Source organism: Oncorhynchus mykiss, unplaced genomic scaffold (genome assembly GCF_013265735.2).
Source record: "Oncorhynchus mykiss isolate Arlee unplaced genomic scaffold, USDA_OmykA_1.1 un_scaffold_377, whole genome shotgun sequence".
Classification (NCBI taxonomy): Eukaryota; Metazoa; Chordata; class Actinopteri; order Salmoniformes; family Salmonidae; genus Oncorhynchus; species Oncorhynchus mykiss.
In genome coordinates, this window is record NW_023493824.1 from 25,245 (window position 1) to 46,355 (window position 21,111).

The 21,111-nt window shown below is 40.9% G+C and overlaps 1 protein-coding gene across 2 annotated transcripts in view; it reads right to left on the reverse strand.

Moving 5' to 3' along the window:
* Positions 1-21,111, reverse strand: part of LOC110532439 — an 82,677-nt gene that overhangs the window by 9,154 nt on the left and 52,412 nt on the right. The window contains exons 1-5 of one of the 2 annotated variants that reach the window (XM_036973987.1): positions 4,595-4,744; positions 2,946-3,104; positions 2,553-2,720; positions 1,462-1,620; positions 1,069-1,236 (exon numbers count right to left, since the gene is read on the reverse strand). In XM_036973987.1, the coding sequence (XP_036829882.1) occupies positions 1,069-1,236; positions 1,462-1,620; positions 2,553-2,720; positions 2,946-3,047 (597 nt within the window). In that variant the 5' untranslated portion in view covers positions 3,048-3,104; positions 4,595-4,744. Of the gene's footprint in view, positions 1-1,068; positions 1,237-1,461; positions 1,621-2,552; positions 2,721-2,945; positions 3,105-4,594; positions 4,745-21,111 lie in introns of those variants that run through there. The other variant, XM_036973984.1, reaches the window with a different exon arrangement.

Sequence of the window (21,111 nt, forward strand, 5' to 3'; positions counted from 1 at the left end):
CAACTGATTGGCTCAAATGCATTAAGAAGGAAAGAAATTCCTTTACTTAATTTTTAACAAGGCACACCTGTTAATTTATTAAATGCATTCCAGGTGACTACCTCATGAAGCTGGTTGAGAGAATGCCAAGAGTGTGCAAAGCTGTGATTAAGGCAAAGGGTGACTACTTTGAAGAATCTCAAATATAAAATAGATTTTGATTTGGTTAACACTTTTTTGATACCTACATGATTCCATATGTGCTATTTCATAGTTTTGATGTCTTCACTATTATTCTACAATGTAGAAAATAGTCAAAATAAAGAAAAACCCCTTTGACTGGTAATATATATATATATATATATATATATATATATATATATATATATATATATATATATATATATATATATGGATGATTTACAAAGCCAGGCACATTTAACAATTAGGCTATTAATTATAGACCTAATTTAGTTGGTTTTCCTCTCTCCTCAATTTTCTTAGACAATTAGGCTAAGGCAAGGTCTGTTTCCCCATCTCTACTGCTGCTGCCTCTGCAGCATTGTTCTCAATCCCAATATGCTGGTTAACTTTGCTATTATGCACATAGCAACATAGGAAAGGGTGGCAATTCTACGGAGCACTGAAGAGTATGTTTCAGAACCACGGACAGCGACCGTATCCAATGCAGGAGAAAGCGCATTTGCTATAAAATAATATTTGATTTATTAGTGTTGCACCATTATTTTAACATAATATAACCATATACAATTTCAGTATCACTTCTTAGCGGGATGGACTGTGCCATCCCTGTGGCCTCGGCAATGGATTAGTCAACTGAGACAGGCGCGAATCAGACAGGTGTCCAAGTGCACCTTGAAGAAAAAAAACTTTTGCGACTGCTCAACTTAAGAAATCCCAGTCAACCAACAGCCTATTGACCAAACTGTCGAACAAATGGGGTCAGCCCTCGATTTACTATTAGGAGATAAAAGGGTATTGCATGGGCAATTTACCTTCCTCAGAACAACATGCTGTAGGGGCAGGTTATAGATATGAAAGATATCTTGGCTCAATCTATTCCCTTACCTTGACTTTTTTTCTCTTCACGGCATCCGGCTCCATCTGAGGCAGGGGATCCTTCTTCACCTCATCCTCATCTTCATCATTCTGATTATCAACAAAATCTATCTCAGCTGCATCAGTATCAGTGCTCTGTTCAACTGTGGGCCTGTTGGCACTGGTCTTCCTCTTGGTCTAAAAAGACAATAGCCAATGACATACTATGTTGCCGTTGCTATACAGGCCTTTGAGAAGAGCTACAGTAAACAATTGGTGATTGAATATTAAGAGATGGAAGCCTGTTGTAATGACAATTTACCTTCCAACCTCACAACATGTTATATGGCATATTGGACAGGTTTAAAGTGTGGACAGGTAAGACCCCAGATTTCCCTTTCTCTCCTCAGTCTATTCTCTCACCTTAACTTTTCTCCTTGTCACAGCCTTCAGCTCGATCTGAGGCAGGGGATCCTTCACTTCACTATCTTCTGGATAGTTTAAACCCAGGATATCATTCTTCATTTTCTGGACTTGACCTTCCAAACTTTGATGATCATGTGGATCATCCTCATTTAAACTCTGATTGGAAAAAATGAGACCATTCTTTAAATGCTTGTGGATATGGACAATATACCACAGCTAAGAGCTGTTCTTACACATGACACAACGCACAGTTATTATAAACTGGTTACCAACTTAATTAGAAAAGTACAAATAAATGTTTTGTCATACCCGTGGTATATGCTCTGATATACCACAGCTTTCAGCCAATCAGCATTCAGGGCTCAAAACACCCAGTTTATAATGGCCAATATTTAGTTTTTTAAAGAACAGGTTTTCTCTATAAATCCACATAGATCATATTGCCTGATATCAAGATTCGTAATTAATGCGTTATGGAGTCACCTATTATTATAATAATTTAGGTAGAATTATGATAAATAGCCTACTGCTGTTATCTTTGCAAGGATCATATTTCAAATCAAATCAATTTTATTTATATGCTGGTTAACTTTGCTATTATGCACATAGCAACATAGGAAAGGGTGGCAATTCTACGGAGCACTGAAGAGTATGTTTCAGAACCACGGACAGCGACCGTATCCAATGCAGGAGAAAGCGCATTTGCTATAAAATAATATTTGATTTATTAGTGTTGCACCATTATTTTAACATAATATAACCATATACAATTTCAGTATCACTTCTTAGCGGGATGGACTGTGCCATCCCTGTGGCCTCGGCAATGGATTAGTCAACTGAGACAGGCGCGAATCAGACAGGTGTCCAAGTGCACCTTGAAGAAAAAAAACTTTTGCGACTGCTCAACTTAAGAAATCCCAGTCAACCAACAGCCTATTGACCAAACTGTCGAACAAATGGGGTCAGCCCTCGATTTACTATTAGGAGATAAAAGGGTATTGCATGGGCAATTTACCTTCCTCAGAACAACATGCTGTAGGGGCAGGTTATAGATATGAAAGATATCTTGGCTCAATCTATTCCCTTACCTTGACTTTTTTTCTCTTCACGGCATCCGGCTCCATCTGAGGCAGGGGATCCTTCTTCACCTCATCCTCATCTTCATCATTCTGATTATCAACAAAATCTATCTCAGCTGCATCAGTATCAGTGCTCTGTTCAACTGTGGGCCTGTTGGCACTGGTCTTCCTCTTGGTCTAAAAAGACAATAGCCAATGACATACTATGTTGCCGTTGCTATACAGGCCTTTGAGAAGAGCTACAGTAAACAATTGGTGATTGAATATTAAGAGATGGAAGCCTGTTGTAATGACAATTTACCTTCCAACCTCACAACATGTTATATGGCATATTGGACAGGTTTAAAGTGTGGACAGGTAAGACCCCAGATTTCCCTTTCTCTCCTCAGTCTATTCTCTCACCTTAACTTTTCTCCTTGTCACAGCCTTCAGCTCGATCTGAGGCAGGGGATCCTTCACTTCACTATCTTCTGGATAGTTTAAACCCAGGATATCATTCTTCATTTTCTGGACTTGACCTTCCAAACTTTGATGATCATGTGGATCATCCTCATTTAAACTCTGATTGGAAAAAATGAGACCATTCTTTAAATGCTTGTGGATATGGACAATATACCACAGCTAAGAGCTGTTCTTACACATGACACAACGCACAGTTATTATAAACTGGTTACCAACTTAATTAGAAAAGTACAAATAAATGTTTTGTCATACCCGTGGTATATGCTCTGATATACCACAGCTTTCAGCCAATCAGCATTCAGGGCTCAAAACACCCAGTTTATAATGGCCAATATTTAGTTTTTTAAAGAACAGGTTTTCTCTATAAATCCACATAGATCATATTGCCTGATATCAAGATTCGTAATTAATGCGTTATGGAGTCACCTATTATTATAATAATTTAGGTAGAATTATGATAAATAGCCTACTGCTGTTATCTTTGCAAGGATCATATTTCAAATCAAATCAATTTTATTTATATAGCCCTTCTTGCATCAGCTGATATCTCAAAGTGCTGTACAGAAACCCAGCCTAAAACCCCAAACAGCAAGCAATGCAGGTGTAGAAGCACGGTTTGATGTATAACAAGTCCCATAGGTTATTATAATGCATAATTTTTTTTACAATATTAAAAATGATAATATTAGCGGTACAATAATTAACATTAGCCCACACCGCCACCCAGCTGCCACTACTTGCGGCATCCCTATCGGCATGTCCTGCATAAAAAAAGACGGTGCAGCGGTTCCTGCACCACTGCATGGGGCTTCTCTGTTAGCAATTCATAGGCTTACCTTATTATCCTCAATGGTTAAAGTGTATGGCTGGAGCCTATGTTCCCATCATGTAAAACTTTACCAAGTGATTACCAGAGATAAACTACCGCATTTTATACGGTAACTCAGCCAACGTCATAATGTGAATGCACTTTTACGTAATAAAACAACTTCAGGGATGATCTGTCAATCAATGCAATCAGCGACGCAATACTGGATCCCCAATACCACTAAAAAGACCACTCGAAACAATCACTACTGGTGTATTATCTACGTTTCCGTTTTTTTGTACAATAATGTGATAAGACAACAAATAAATAATGCTACCAATGATGAGCAATACATAACATTGTAAATAAGAATGTGTTCTTAACTGACTTGCCTAGTTAAATAAGGATAAATCATTTTTTTAAATAACAAATCAAATGCAGTAATTTGAAAAAAACTCGAGGGCGACTACGAACCAGTTTTGAGTAAACGAGGACAGAAGCATGCCATGTGTTGTTGGGTTAGAGGCGAAGATTCATAGTTGAAATGAGAAAAGAGGGTGGCGCACGCAGAAATACGAGTGGTTCACCGTAGTGGCAGCAAAATAAACTTCAGAGAGCCAGTTATTACAAATGACATGAGCTAAACCTGAATTAACTGTGTCACAAGTATGGCATGGATGCAACATGTAGCCCTGGCTAGCTACTGTGGCTAGCACGTTAGCTAACGTGTTACTGTATAGCTAGCTACAACATAAGTATTCTAATCTTGAGAGAAACGTACCGTTGGCTATTGTTGTCTTTGGTCCTGTAGCTCAGTTGGTACAGCATGGCGCTTGCAACGCAAGAATTATGAATTCGATTCCCGGGAGCACCCATACGTAAAATGTGTATGTGCATGGCCATTGCTTCGTCCCACAACGAGCTACTGTTGATTCAGACGACTCGTTGCAGAAGCTTCGGTCCTTGATCAACCAACTCAAATGAAAATAACGTTTCCACTTAACAGAGGCATATTCCGTATCTCTAGGAACAATACTTTGCGGGAAAGCGCAAGCATGATCGTAGCTAAATCGCTTTGGGTAAAAGTTATTACTAAATGGTTTATACACAGAACCAGTGCAGTGGTGGAAACAGTACCCAAATGTCATACATGACTGAGTCATTTTCTATTAAGGTAAATTTACTTTTAACTCAAGTTAAAGTCACCCAGTAAAATAGAGTAATAGTCTAAAAGTATTTGGATTTAAATATACTTAACTATCAAAAATGTAATTGGATAAAATATACTTATAAACCTATAAATCATTTACATTTCCTTATATTAATAAGCAAACCAGACGGCACCATGTTTTTTTTTCTTTCATTTATGGATAGCCAGGGGCTCCAACACTGACATAATTTTCAAATTAAGCCGATATATATTAAAATGTTAGATTACAACATTGTGCAAGTTTTGTCCATTGTGCCAATGAAGCTGTTCTTATGCTACACCCTCGGGAGTGTGGTGTCAGGAAAATAACCTCAAGCTCAACAAAACAAAGGAGATGATCGTGGACTTCAGGAAACAGCAGAGGGAGCACCCCTCCTATCCACATCAACAGGACAGTAGTGGAGAAGTGGAAAGTTAAGTTCCTCAGCGTACACATCACGGACAAATTGAAATCCAATCAAATGTATTTATATAGCCCTTCGTACATCAGCTGATATCTCAAAGTGCTGTACAGAAACCCAGCCTAAAACCCGAAACAGCAAGCAATGCAGGTGTTGAAGCACATTGGCTAGGAAAAACTCCCTAGAAAGGCCAAAACCTAGGAAGAAACCTAGAGAGGAACCAGGCTATAAGGGGTGGCCAGTCCTCTTCTGGCTGTGCCGGGCAGAGATTATAACAGAACATGGCCAAGATGTTCAAATGTTCATAAATGACCACCATGGTCAAATAATAGGTCTGGGACAGGTAGCACGTCCGGTGAACAGGTCAGGATTCCATAGCCGCAGGCAGAACAGATGAAACTGGAGCAGCAGCACGGCCAGGTGGACTGAGGACAGCAAGGAGTCATCATGCCAGGTAGTCCTGAGGCATGGTCCTAGGGCGCAGGTCCTCAGAGAGAGAGAAAAAGAGAGATTTAGAGAGAGCATACTTAAATTCACACAGGACACCAAGACTGAAAAACAGCTTCTATGTCAAGGCCATCAGACTGTTAACCAGCCATCACTAACATTGAGTGGCTGCCGCCAACATACTGACTCAATCTCTAGCCACTTTAATAATTAAAAATTGGATCTAATAAATGCATCACTAGTCACTTTAAACAATGCCACTTTATATAATGTTTACATACCCTACATTACTCATCTCATATGTATATACTGTACTCTATACCATCTACAGCATCTTGCCTATGCCGTTTGTGTAACGGCAGATCTCCTCTTCGTCTGAAGAGGAGTAAGGATCGGACCAAGATGCAGCATGGTAAGTGTTCATGACGATATTTGAATAAAGACAAATGAACACTCAAACAAAAACAATCAACGATAACGTGAAATCTACACACAAAAAAAAAAAAACAGTACCGTGTGGCAACAAACACACACACAGAGACAAACAACCACAAACCAACAGTGAAACCCAGGCTACCTAAATATGATTCTCAATCAGAGACAACTAACGACAGCTGCCTCTGATTGAGAACCATACTAGGCCGAAACAGAAACCAAACATAGAAAAACAAACATAGACTGCCCACCCCAACTCACGCCCTGACCATACTAAATAAAGACAAAACAAAGGAAATAAAGGTCAGAACGTGAAAGTTTGGCCATCGCTCATCCATATATTTATATGTATATATTCTTATTCATTCCTTTACACTTGTGTGTGTGTAAGGTAGTTGTTGTGAAATTGTTAGATTACTTGTTAGATATTGCTACACTCGCATTAACATCTGCTAACCATGTGTATGTGATTTGATTTGATTGAATGTTTTCCCCATAAAACCTACCACTGCTTTAATTTCTAATTTGATCAGTATTGGTTTATGCTTTGTTAAAATTTGTGTTTAAGCAATAAACAAATTAAAAAAGAAAAAATCTGGTTGAGACTCTGGCGGCTCAGGACAGACGGGAGACTCTGGCAGCACTGGAGAGGACGAAGGCTCTAGCAGCGCTGGACAGGCGGGAACACCTGTAGGCCGAAGACGGAGAGACAGCCTGGTGCGGGGGGCTGCCACCGGAGGGCTGGTGCGTGAAGGTGGCACTGGGTAGACCAGACCATGCAGGCGCACAGGAGCTCTTGAGCACCGAGCCTGCCCAACCTGGTTGAATGCTCCCCGTAGCCAGGCCAGTGCGGTGAAGTGGAATAGCCCGCACTGGGCTGTGCTGGCGAACCGGGGACACCGTGCGTAAGACTGGTGCCATGTACGCCAGCCCGAGGAGACGCACTGGAGACCAGATTCGTACCTGGCTCAATGCCCACTCTAGCCCGGCCGATACGAGGAGCTGGAATGTACCGCACCGGGCTATGCACATAAGCAATAAACAAATACAAAAATAAAAACTCTGGTTGTAAACTGACTGCAGTAGCTATGTTTTTGGTATCGCTCAAGTCATACTGCATGTCATTCCTAAACTGTCTGGATTTTACATTCATTTTGGACCTCCACAAAACTGACACACTAAATCAATAAACTGTTTTTGTACATATTCAAGTAGCGATTCATAACATACAAATACAATCAGTACATGGCTTTCCATTAATTTCTTAAACTCATTGGAAATTAAATGGAATTCAACTATGCTATAATCCCACTGAAACATGAATAAGCCTCATTCAGATGATTTTATATGGTCCTTTACACACCAGCTACGTGGGGAAATTGGATCCTGGCCAAAGCCACAAGTTCATTCAAAAAGTGTGAGACATCTAGGATGAGTTTTTTACTATATTAATGTCAACTGCCATATGTTGATGTACATGTCCAACTGGTTTCCTCCTATTTTCAGACTACTGATGCCAGACTAGTGTTTTATCATGTGGCCACAGATACTCCCCTATTCTGTCAGTGGTTCCAGATCTACAACAGACAACTAACTGTGTGCGCTTAGCATACAGTATTGAGCAATAGAGAAGAAAATTGAACACAAGACCAAAAATATACACCATTTTATTTTTTAAGTGTCTTGTGCCGTCCCAAACAAAGTACAATACAATTGAAATGAAAGCTAAAGGGAATATGCAGTAGGGTCAAGATAAGTTTGACAGGGACTAGGGAAGCATAGGCCATAATGTCTTTAGGAGCTAGTCTTTTTCATTTTTTCCAACCAGGATTTTATTTTTTTTACCTTTATTTAACTAGGCAAGTCAGTTATGAACAAATTCTTATATATTTTTTTATAGACTCTAGTGTGCCTGGTTTGGCCAAAGATTATTACACATTGTGGCCCTCCAGGAAAAATACCAAACTCTCTGAATGTATATGCAGTGGTACATGTCAGTGCCATGAGTTACACTGAGTGTATAAAACATTAAGAACACCTGCTCTTTCCATGACATATGCTGACCAGGTGAATCCATGTTAAAGATATAATCCCTTTTGGATGTCACTAGTTAAATCCACTTAAATCAGTATAGATAAAGGAGGAGGAGACAGGTTTAAAAATATATTGTAAAGCTTGAGACAATTGAGACATGGATTGTGTGTGTGCCATTCAGAGGGTGAATGGGCAAAACAAAATATTTACGTGCCTTTCAACGGGGCATGGTAGTAGGTGCCAGGGGTACCAGTTTGTGTCAAGAACTGCAACACTGCTGGGTTGTTTACGCTCAACAGTTTCCCGTGTGTATCAAGAAAGGTCCACCACTCAAAAGACATACAACCAACTTGACACAACTGTGGGAGCCATTGGAGTCAACATGGGCCGGCATCCCTGTGAATGTTTTGTACACTCAGTACATTAATAGTATTGGTACCGTGTTCTTGCCGTAACCTGTAAAGCTGGAGCAGCCTGCGAGGCAGGGGGAGGTGTAGGTGATGCCGTTGTCTGAACACACAGGGTCCCACTCCCCAGCCAAGCAGGAGCGCTCTCTGTTACACTCTGACAACAGGCTGCCATCGTACACCAGGGGACCTGGGGGACAGAGAAAATGGCTGGTAATAATGATGTTTAAATAATTGTTGCTGGACTATCATTGACACAGGCACAGTAACAAAACAGCCAGGAATCCTGGCTCAGTAACAACCATACTGTATATTCCCACAAGAGGGAGCCCCGGCACAAGCCCATGTGTACTTTAGTCTAACTCACTCATATTCCACTGATCAAAACTTTTGTTTTTATCAACCCACCCACCAACCAACCAATCAGATGTCATATTTACCCATTGTAGGACATGGTCAGACCAGCCACATGAACATTGTCACACTTAGTGCCAGACTGCAGAGGGAGGAGGAGGTAGGCCATGAAGGAGGTGATGAAAGACAGCTGGGCTCCAGACACAACGCCAAGCTTATACCTCTTCATCAGTAGACCTCCCAGGAATATCCCCACTGCACCCACAGGCGGGTTCAACTCACCTGGAAAAGTTATACTCACACATCTTTAGTGCTACCGGTGTGCTGGAGTTTCATTTCCAATCATGTTCAACACACCTACAGGGGTTGGGAGAGAACAAAAAAATTGTAGTTAATGCCATTCAACATCAGTACTGACAGGATGGAACATTTCAGTTGGAACATGTCCAGGTTTCTGTGGATTCGTTGAGACAGGCAGCCCAATTCAGTCATTTTTTTGTTTGTTGAGTAATTGGTATTTTGACCAATCAGATATGCTCTGAAAAAGAGCTGATACGAAAATATCTAATGTGATTGGTCAAAAGACCAATTAGTGGAAAAAAATATATTAATTGGGCTGCATGTCTAATCGCATCCCTTGTCTCTCTGTCTCAGTCCTTGTATCGATTACAGTGGGCTGAAAAGGATTACTATCAAGAATCGTTACCCCCTACCCGATGTCCGCCGCCTCGGAGTTGACACTAAGAATCCAATTCTTCACCAAACTGGACCTCCGCAACGCTTAAAATCTGGAGAGAATCAGGGAGATGAGAGGAAAATGTCCTTTAACACCCCTAGTGGTCACTGACTATTTAGCCATGACCTTTGGAATATCGAACTCACCAGCAGTCTTTCAGACATTGATCAATGACACTCTTAGGGATATGTTGAACCGGTTCGTCTTTGTTCACCTCGACGATATCCTGATCTTCTCCAAAAACCCCTCCGGAACACGTATGGCCCTGTCCCACCTCACTGAAGCAGGTTTTTGGGGCATTCATAGAGCTCAAGGGACGTTTCAACTCCGGACCCATCCTCGTTCATCCTGATCCTACTCGTCCCTTTGTGGTAGAGGTGGACGCCTCGGACACCGGAGCTGGTGTGGTCCTTTCACAGTGGAAGAAGGAGGACAAGAAACTGCACCCATGCTCCTTTCTCTCCAAGCAGGTCTCGCCAGCGGAAGGCAACTACGATGTAGGCAACTGGCAACATTACACATGCACAATCATACATGTGTATTTTTAAGCATTATTAAGAACTTTGAGTGTGGAACTGCAGGGCGTTTACGCAAATACACATGAATTTCACGTGAACACGGGAAGTGTTCCAAAAACATGTTTTCATGTAATCTTATGTGAAGATAATGTGATAACATGTAAAGCAATGTGATTACATTAAACTACATGTGAAAATGTGATCACGTTGTGTTCCAAAATGTAATTTGTGCTCACATAAAATGTAAGTTGGAATCATGTGGTTTTTCTGTCAGGGTAGGAATATGATGCATTTTGATGTTATGTTTGATGTCACATGATCTTGAAAATGTAATGTTCTTTGAGGTTCTTCCATGTTCCTTTCCATGTATTTTCCCTCAGTCCTTTTCACTTTCCTTGGCAAAACAAGCTCTGTCTCCGTCAAGACTTATTCAGAGCCACCATGAATTGATAGCAGCTTCTGATGGATTTTAAACCATTCAACAAATAGTTTTATAATGAAGAGTAGACCCAACTAAACACCCTGGATTCTTTACACACACATTGAAAGGCAAAAATCTCAAATTTGGACTCATCAGACCAAAGGACAGATTTCCACCAAGCAAGTCTCTTCTTAGTATTGGTGTCCATCCTTTAGTAGTGGTTTCAATGGAACAATTCGACCACGAATGCCTGATTCACGCAGGCTCCTATGAACAGTGCATGTTGAGATGTGTGTGTTTCTTGAACTCTGTGAAGCATTTATTTGGGCTCCAATCTGAGGTGCAGTGAACTCTACTGAACTTATCCTCTGCAGCAAAGGTAACTCTGGGTCTTCCTCATGAGAGCCAGTTTCATCATAGCAATTCATGGTTTTTGCGACTTCACTAGAAGAAACTTTCAAAGTTCTTGAATTTTTCCGTTTTGACTGACATATATGTCTTAAGTAAATATGGACTTGTTTCTCTTTGCTTATTTGAGCTGTTCTTGGCATAATATGGACTTGGTCTTTTACCAAATAGGGCTATCTTCTGTACACCATCCCTACCTTGTCACAAAACAACCTACTGGCTCAAACGCTTTAAGATGGAAAGAAATTCCACAAATGAACTTTTAAGAAGGTACACACCAGGTGATTATTACCTCATGAAAAGGTTTGAGAGAATGCCAAGTGTGCAAAGTGGTCAAGGAAAAGGATGGCTACTTTTTTGCTTACTACATGATTACAATTGTGCTATTTCATAGTTTTGATGTCTTCACTATTATTCTAAAATGTAAAAAATTGAAAAAAAATTAAGAAAAACCCTTAAATGAGTAGGTGTGTCCAGACTTTTGACAGATACTGTTTATATTGTGATATTGCAAATATGGTACAATCCAGAGGTGCAAAAGCTCTTGGAGACTTATCCAGAAAGACTCACAGCTTTAATCGCTGCCAACGGTGATTCTAACATGTATTGTGAATACTTATGTAAATTTGATATTTCTGTATTTCATTTTCAATACATTTGAGAAAAAATAATAAACATATTTTCACTTTGTTATTATGGGGTATTGTCTGTAGCTGGGTGAGATGATAAAAAAAAAATATATGTATATTTTTTTAATCCATTTGGAATTCAGGCTGTAAGAAAACAAAATGAGGAATAAGTTAAGGGGCATGAACACTCTCTGAAAGCACTGTGTATCTGCAAGAAAGTGATAAATGAGCGACTCTTTAAAAGGGGGTCATATATACCATTACAATGTGGACTGTCTAGCATTTTTACTATTACCAACAAGACAACGAAGTGATACGTGCCATGGAGACTTATACGGATACTTTCCAAACACCAAAAGTTCCCACGCTGAGAGATATTGTTTACTACACTATTATGCATACAATCCAAGTCATACGTTTATTGTCATTCATACTTATTTTTAACCGAATATCTTTGCAAAAGTGCTCATTGTGTCAATTCAGAGCTCAGAAATATTGGAATAATGTGCTTAAGGGGACTGACACTCAAGGCGCACAACAAGATAACACAACAACCACGTTTTCAATTGACAATCATTGCCTTAAATGGGTGTGGTCGATAGATTTGTATAGGCATATATAAACAATGTATTTAACTTGTAAACCAAGGTTGGGTTAGTTGGTCTAAGCAACATGCACCTGGATAATCGCGTCATGAATCGGGACGGGCTCCTACGTCCTCATATACGAAATAAAGACATAGAAGCATACCCAATTATTGTCACGTTCTGACCTTTATTTCCTTTGTTTTGTCATTATTTAGTATGGTCAGGGCGTGAGTTGGGGTGGGCAGTCTATGTGTGTTTTTCTATGATTTTGGGATTTCTATGTTTCGGCCTAGTATGGTTCTCAATCAGAGGCAGGTGTCATTAGTTGTCTCTGATTGAGAATCATACTTAGGTAGCCTGGGTTTCACTGTTTCTTGGTGGGTGTTTGTTTCCGTGTCTGTGTTTTTCACCACACGGTACTGTTTTGGGTTTTCGTTCGTTCCGCGTTTATTGTTTTTGTATTCAGTTGTGTTCATGTTGAATATTACTTATTAAAAGAACCATGGGCACTTACCACTCCGCATATTGGTCCTCCGATCCTTCTCGCCTCTCCTCTTCTGACGAAGAGGAGGAAAACCGTTACAATTATACAGGTTCTACACATTACATTTCTCCATGGAACACTATTACACAGTCATTGATCATTCGCGACTTTAAGTCATTCTTGTCATCTCTAGAGCATCCCGTAAATCGATAGCGCTGCATTTCTTCCCCATCTTACCATGGATTTATTTTATTTTATTTTATTTCACCTTTATTTAACCAGGTAGGCTAGTTGAGAACAAGTTCTCATTTGCAACTGCGACCTGGCCAAGATAAAGCATAGCAGTGTGAACAGACAACACAGAGTTACACATGGAGTAAACAATTATACATACAGTAGAATACAGTAGAAAAAAGGAGTCTATATACATTGTGTGCAAAAGGCATGAGGAGGTAGGCGAATAATTACAATTTTGCAGATTAACACTGGAGTGATAAATGATCAGATGGTCATGTACAGGCAGAGATATTGGTGTGCAAAAGAGCAGAAAATAAAATAAATAAAAACAGTATGGGGATGAGGTAGGTAAAGATGGGTGGGCTATTTACCAATAGACTATGTACAGCTGCAGCGATTGGTTAGCTGCTCAGATAGCAGATGTTTGAAGTTGGTGAGGGAGATAAAAGTCTCCAACTTCAGCGATTTTTGCAATTAGTTCCAGACACAGGCAGCAGAGAACTGGAACGAAAGGCGGCCAAATTAGGTGTTGGCTTTAGGGATAATCAGTGAGATACACCTGCTGGAGCGCATGTTACGGGTGGGTGTTGCCATCGTGACCAGTGAACTGAGATAAGGCGGAGCTTTACCTAGCATGGACTTGTAGATGACCTGGAGCCAGTGGGTCTGGCGACGAATATGTAGTGAGGGCCAGCCGACTAGAGCATACAGGTCGCAGTGGTGGGTGGTATAAGGTGCTTTAGTGACAAAACGGATGGCACTGTGATAAACTGCATCCAGTTTGCTGTGTAGAGTGTTGGAAGCAATTTTGTAGATGACATCGCCGAAGTCGAGGATCGGTAGGATAGTCAGTTTTACTAGGGTAAGTTTGGCGGCGTGAGTGAAGGAGGCTTTGTTGCGGAATAGAAAGCCGACTCTAGATTTGATTTTCGTTTGGAGATGTTTGATATGAGTCTGGAAGGAGAGTTTACAGTCTAGCCAGACACCTAGGTACTTATAGATGTCCACATATTCAAGGTCGGAACCATCCAGGGTGGTGATGCTAGTCAGGCGTGCGGGTGCAGGCAGCGAACGGTTGAAAAGCATGCATTTGGTTTTACTAGCGTTTAAGAGCAGTTGGAGGCCACGGAAGGAGTGTTGTATGGCATGGTGGCGGCCGTAGTGGAGAAGCTCTCCTCCTGCATGTTAAAGGACCCTTCCCCTCACATCCCTTTCTCCCGGGCTGCTGCTTTTGACTCTGTGGTCGATCCTCGGGAGAATCAGTCAGTCCTTCTCCATGGATGACCTCCAGAGCCCTTTTTATATGAGCTCTGTCTGTGCCTTTGTGGCGGACGAGGTGCAGAGCTGCTTCCAGCCCCCTGCAGCCACCCTACCAGCTTCCAGCCCCCTGGCCGTTTCCACCACACTACCAGCTGGCATCCAAGCAGGTGAGTAGCAATGACTGAGCACTCTGACAGATGCCTGTTCAGATGACATCTAGGTGCCTTGTAGTAGTAGAGCTCACCGGGATTGTTGTCACCCATAACACAGGCCCGGCTTCTTCCCACCTGAATGTGGTGGACATCACCCCTAATACAGAGGCAGATCCGGCTTCTTTCCACCTGAATGTGGTGGACATCACCCCTAATACAGAGGCAGACCCGGCTTTTTCCAACCTGAATGTGGTGGACATCACCCCTAATACAGAGGCAGAGCCCATCTCTTCCCTCTTGGAGGTTGTGGACGTCACACCTGAAGAAAGGACTCTCACGATGGCCGTCTTCGCCACTCTGCCAGCTAACATCCAAGCAGGTGAGTAACACTTAGAGCACTCTGACAGGTGCCGTTTGTCATGACACCTTAGTAGAACCTTTCAACTGGCCAGTGTTTAGAAGCTACGGTTTGCATGTTCCTCTTTTTTCCCTTTCCAGAGGATGTTGCTGTGGTCATCTCGGATGTCACCCCACACGTCACCAAGGACGTGACACTGGATGTTCCATGCAGAGCTAGGAAAGGGGCAGTCCGGCGATTATTTTGCAGGCTTTGGAGGGCAGTGTGCTGCTGCGCCTGCCACAAGGAAGAGGAGGAACAATATTAATTATTCATCAGACCATCAGAAATGGGATTGAACCATAGACCATTAAATGATTTGCATTATAATTGGACTCAATTCTGCTTTTCTTCGGTTTACTACTTAAGTTCAGAAAGTTTCTATAAACGTTCACTTTGCAAGTGTGGAGTAGGTTGTGTAAATAAGTGGGAAACATCCCAATTTTAATGCTTTGAATAATTTACTTTGTACATTTTTTTTATTTTTATTTCACAACAAAAAACAGAGGGCGCTCAACCAAGTTCAGTTGAGGTGCAACCAAAAATTTGACTCGTCAAAGGAAAAAGCGCAACTCTTGCTCACTATAAAAAAATGCGGCTGTCAAACGGCTATGCGGAAAAGGAGGTCAAAAGGGGGGTGAGTGTAACGGCTGGCTATTTAGCGGTGGTGCACGCTAAATAGTGTTTCGATCGGTGACATCACTTGCTCTGAGACCTTGAAGTAGTGGTTCCCCTTGCTCTGCAAGGGCCGCGGCTTTTGTGGAGTGATGGGTAACGATGCTTCGTGGGTGACTGTTGTGTGCAGAGGGTCCCTGGTTTGCGCCTGGGTCTGGGCGAGGGGACTGTCTACAGTTACACTCACTATAAAAAAAATATTTTATTCAGGCAAGGTTAAAAAATGTACGTTTCGGCCTAGTCTATGACGATATGCAAGGTGTGTAAAAGGGTGACCCAGACTCACCCTGGTTATTGAGGGTTGAAGACAGTGAAAAATGATCATTAAGTAAATGGGACTTTAAAGATTTGTATTCAATAATTGAAATGAACATGAATTTAAATACAATTGACTTGAGGATAATAGCAGGCAGGCTGACTGGCTAGCCCTGAAGGCACTCTGCCTCTACCTCTGTGGTTCATCTCAACCAAGAGGTTGTGTGGGTTGTCTTTCTCTCTGTGGGTGTGAATCACTATGATGGGAGGGAGTCTGAAGTTCAATCTCTAGCGATGAGTGTGGGGTCTGTCCCGTGGTGGTGTCCCCCTCCTAAGGAGGAGCCACTGAGACGTGATGAGGCCAAGGATAATTACTCTGCAAGGACGGGATAGGACACATCACGACACTGCTGCTCATTCATATTCAAACACACCTCAGAGTACGGACGCAAACATGGACGCCCCCCCCCCCCGTACATATCAGAATCATACATTCGACAGCCACCTATTCCTCCACATGTATTGATCCCCCACTGTAAACATGTTGAGTCAATTCCAGATGCTGGAATACAGGTGCAGTGGGCCTAATATGTAATGATGTGATACCATGTGTACCCCATATCCTGTGTTTGTGTTTTTCTTTTTTAAACTTTTATTTAAACGGAGTCACACTGAGATTAAACATCTATTTTACAAGAGTGCCCTGTAAAAGTTGAAGTCATATTGAACAACTACCAGAGAGAACCTTCTCTACATAGGAATTGCATACCATGTTTTTTCCATACATCAAAATAATACTTTGTCAATTACTTACCTAGATAAGGCTCAACAAGGCCCCAGTTAATGGTTGCAAATATCTTATTTCAGTGCCAATGAGTTACACTGAGTGTATAAAACATTCAAACCTGCTCTTTCCATGACATATGCCGACCAAGTGAATCCAGGTAACGCTATAATTCCTTATGGATGTCACTAGTTAAATCCACTTAAATCAGTAAAGATAAAGAGGAGACAGGTTAAAAAATATATTGTAAGGCAATTGAGACATGGATTGTGTATGTGTGTCATTCAGATGGTGAATGGGCAAGACCAAATATTTAAGTCCCTTTGAACAGAGTATGGTAGAAGTTTGTGTCAAGAACTGCCATGCTGTTGGGTTTTTCACGCTCAACACTTTTCCCTGAGTATCAACAATGATCCACCACCAAGGGGGCAAAACTCAATAGGTGTTCTTAATGTTTTGTTCACTCAGTGTATATCAATTCCTAGCATATACTTTCATTTGTATGTGTACTGATACTGTAAATACACAAATTATATTAATGTTATCTACAATATATTATAATACCGTAAGCCTCCCTGCTGCAGGGACATTTCCTCCTACAATTTTGAGCTGATTTTCTTCACTTCAGCAATATTTTCTATCTTTGTTCATTTTTACATTTATTGTGTTTGGAATGGCACTGTTACTACAGGAGATGATGCTATCATAAAGTATTTGATGTAAGTATGTAGGATAATTACCCATAATGCTCACTGACTGAACATTCAAAATTACCATAGCAATTATTGACGCATTCACATCCCATCGGAAACTTGGAACCTCAGAGTTAAAATGAATGTACGTTATTAGCGTAGAGCTTCCTACTGGTTGATTCTGATACTTCACAAGTGGGAAACTTAAAATCATCATTCCATAACGAGTTAGTGAGTCAGAAATGTCAGAATTTCCTAGTTCGACTTGAATGATGTAGGGCAGGTCAGTAACCAAATTATTTGACTGTGCCCAGTCGCACACAGACTTTTATGGTCACACAAGTTGCCACCGGTGGATTCAAAATGAGTAGCCTAACAATTATTTACATGGCCCCAGGTACATTTGCAACCAAATTATTTTTCTGTGAGAAATCAACAATAGTTGCACGCACACATAGGGTAACAGTGAGCAATTGACAGTGAGCAATGAGCAAGATAAGCATAGACGGGAAGTTGACAATAGCTTATTATTAGTGTAAAGAAATTGTATTTCTATGGTTGCAGTCCTCAAAGATTGAATTGCATTGAATTGAATAAATCAGATCCAATGTGGGTGGGGTACCGCTAGTCACCATTATTATAACCACCATCTCAATCATTATCACCATAACATCATAGACTTATTCTGTATCTGAAACTCATCTGACACTACCTTAGACATGGCAGTCTGCAACTCAATACACTGCCCCTGCATGGTGTTCAGCGTCCCCTGCATGTGGTTAATCGAATGCTTAACATCGTTCAGCAGGATCTGAATCTCAAGCCTGCAAGAAATCAGGTGGTTCAACATACTGAGATGACGAGAAGCTTCAGATCAGGCCCATTGGACCATCTTTAGGATTCGTTCTCACTTAACACCAATCTTATTAGAAATGTAACTTTGTGCAGAAGATGTTACTGTAACAGTATAACTTTAGACCGTCCCCTCGACCCTCTGCACACATCAACAACAGTCACCCACGAAGCATCGTTACCCACAAAAGCCGTGGCCCTTGCAGAGCAAGGGGAACCACTACTTCAAGGTCTCAGAGCAAGTGACGTCACCAATTGAAACACTATTTAGCGCGCATCACCGCTAACTAAGCTAGGGTTTCACATCCCATTACACTCACCCCCCTTTTGACCTCCTCTTTTTCCGCGGCAACCAGTGATCCAGGTCAACAGCATCAATATAACTTTAGATCGTCCCCTTGCCCATAACCGGGCGCGAACCAGGGACCTCTGCACACAACAACAGTCCCCCACGAAGCATCGTTACCCATCGCTCCACAAAAGCCACGGCCCTACTACTTCAAGATCTCAGAGCAAGTGACGTCACCGATTGAAACGCTATTTATAGCGCGCACCACCGCTAACTAAGCTAGCCGTTTCACATCCGTTACATTACTATAGTGTTATTTAGAAGAAAATAAGTGTACTTTGTCAGGCGCCAAAAGGATGACGGGATGTCTCCCTGCTCCAGTGAGCTCTGCTGGCAGATCTTGCACACTGTTGGAGGAACGGGAGCCAAATGAGAGGAAACATATCCATGGTTGTTCAGCAATGAAACGTTCATGGCATAATGGAGATTGTCCTTCCCTGTGAAAAGAATAACAGCTGGGGTTTACTTTCACACTATTAGATAATGTAATACATTCTTTAAACCCATCAGAAGTGTAGTGCTTACCTCCATGAAAATATTGTTCCATGTTATTTATGGCTGCATTGTCCCAATGTTGACCACTTGTTCCAACTTGTGATGAGAAGGTCTTGATGAAACGATCAAGTCAACATTTTGTTAGAAATTTCAAAGATAACATTAACAATTGTACATGAGACAGTGCTTCCAGATATTGAGGTATCTTCCTTCTGAGGTATGTAAAAAAAATCTGGTGTGTGAATACTCACATGAAAGGTATCCATGATTCTAGATTAAGCCAATCATGTATGTGATTACCATCCTATGGGTCAGCAATGGAATGATTGCTACACAGCTTTCAGGAGACTTTATGTCTTGGGCCTGGATGAATCATTGAAATACAAGTAATATTGTGAATTTGTGATGAATAATTGCAATTGTAATTTGGAATATTCCATCAAAGTTATTTGTTTTGACAGTCAAAACAACTAACTCTTACGATTAATCACTTGACTTGAGTAACTTGAGTTGACGGAAGTAGCAACGTTATATTCTGACCTAGACACTGATTTGTGCAATGCCTAATGGATAATCTATGCATGTTATTGGCTCATCATAGTATATAGCCGAGGGTCTCATAGTCCAAAAACAGCATTGGCCATTGGACTGCTCAGTCAAAACCACCAACTCTTACGATTAATCACTTGACTGGAGTAACTTGAGTTCGGAAGTAAAACATTAAAAGTAGGCTATAGCTTGATGCATGTCCTTACCTTGGACAAACTTATCCAAAAGGCCTATCCAGTCGTGCTTGAAGATACCTTTAGGCAGATAAAAGCGCGGTACGGGTTGAGACACGCTCGGTATTGTGAATCTGTAACACTGATATAAAAACACGTTTTCATTTATAATTTACACTGTAGAATGACCTGCAAGCCAATCTGAATCTAGTTTTAAACAATACCGTGGGTTCCATGGAACGTCACAAACATATTAGGCCACTTGGGTCACAGATTACAGTCACTGAACATGGGTTTAATAGCTATAATGGCTATATGTACAGTATATGCACCATCGTATTGAATTGACATTACATTTACTGCACCACTGTAATTATGTAGCCTAATCCTATGAGGATCATATGTGAAATGTCAGATTCATGGCACATGAAAACATAATTAAATTGACTGCAGATTTAAAAATTCACTGTGACACAATATCCATGTAATTTCAATTAAATTACGTTGAACCAATGTGGAATAAACATTGAATTGATGTATGTGCCCAGTGGGAAGTGACCAATTCGAAATGATTGAATACATACAGTATTACAAAGAAAGAGATACAAAAATTGCTTAGAAAAGCTTGAAAAAAAGTCTAATTTCCCTGGGCCACCCAAAAGTAAAATGTATGTACGCATTACTGTACATTGCTTTGGATGAAAGCGTCTGCTTTCAAATCTCTGACTCTCACACATATTTACAATCTCACAATGTTTATTTCTTCCGCTTTCAAATTTGCGGGATTTTGTGAAGTAAATGATGCGCAGGAGAGCTCCATGAAATCAGTGACATTGTCAAGATGGCGACATGAGAAGGTGGAACATTTCTAGCTGAGGAACAATTTTGGGGTTTTCTGATAAAGTTTAGAGTTTTAGACTGCAGTTGCAATTTGTTTTTCGTTTTCACAAAAAATTATATCTAACCATACAATGAATCATTTTGTAATTAATCAAACCATTGACAAATATTTTTGACGAGTTCCAACGAACAAGCTAGCTATCGAAAAGTTTCAGCGTGTGTAGTTAAGTTAGCCTGCTAACGTCTTCATAGCTAGAAGCATGTAATCAGGACATGACCAAACTGTTGCTGAGATAATGGATGTTGAAACTTCCAAGGAGAAAAGAGGCATTGTTGAAACTCACTCATATGCTTGCAGTGTAAAAAAGGGGGGTGAATGCGATTCATACCTGAATACTCCAACCAAGGAGCAACTTCCAAAGAAGCTGAGAAGTGAACCATCAATGAGCCAGCTACAGGACAACATCGTCCGCATCCTCACGGCTAAAATCAAAGAGAGCGCAGATAACTTCATGAA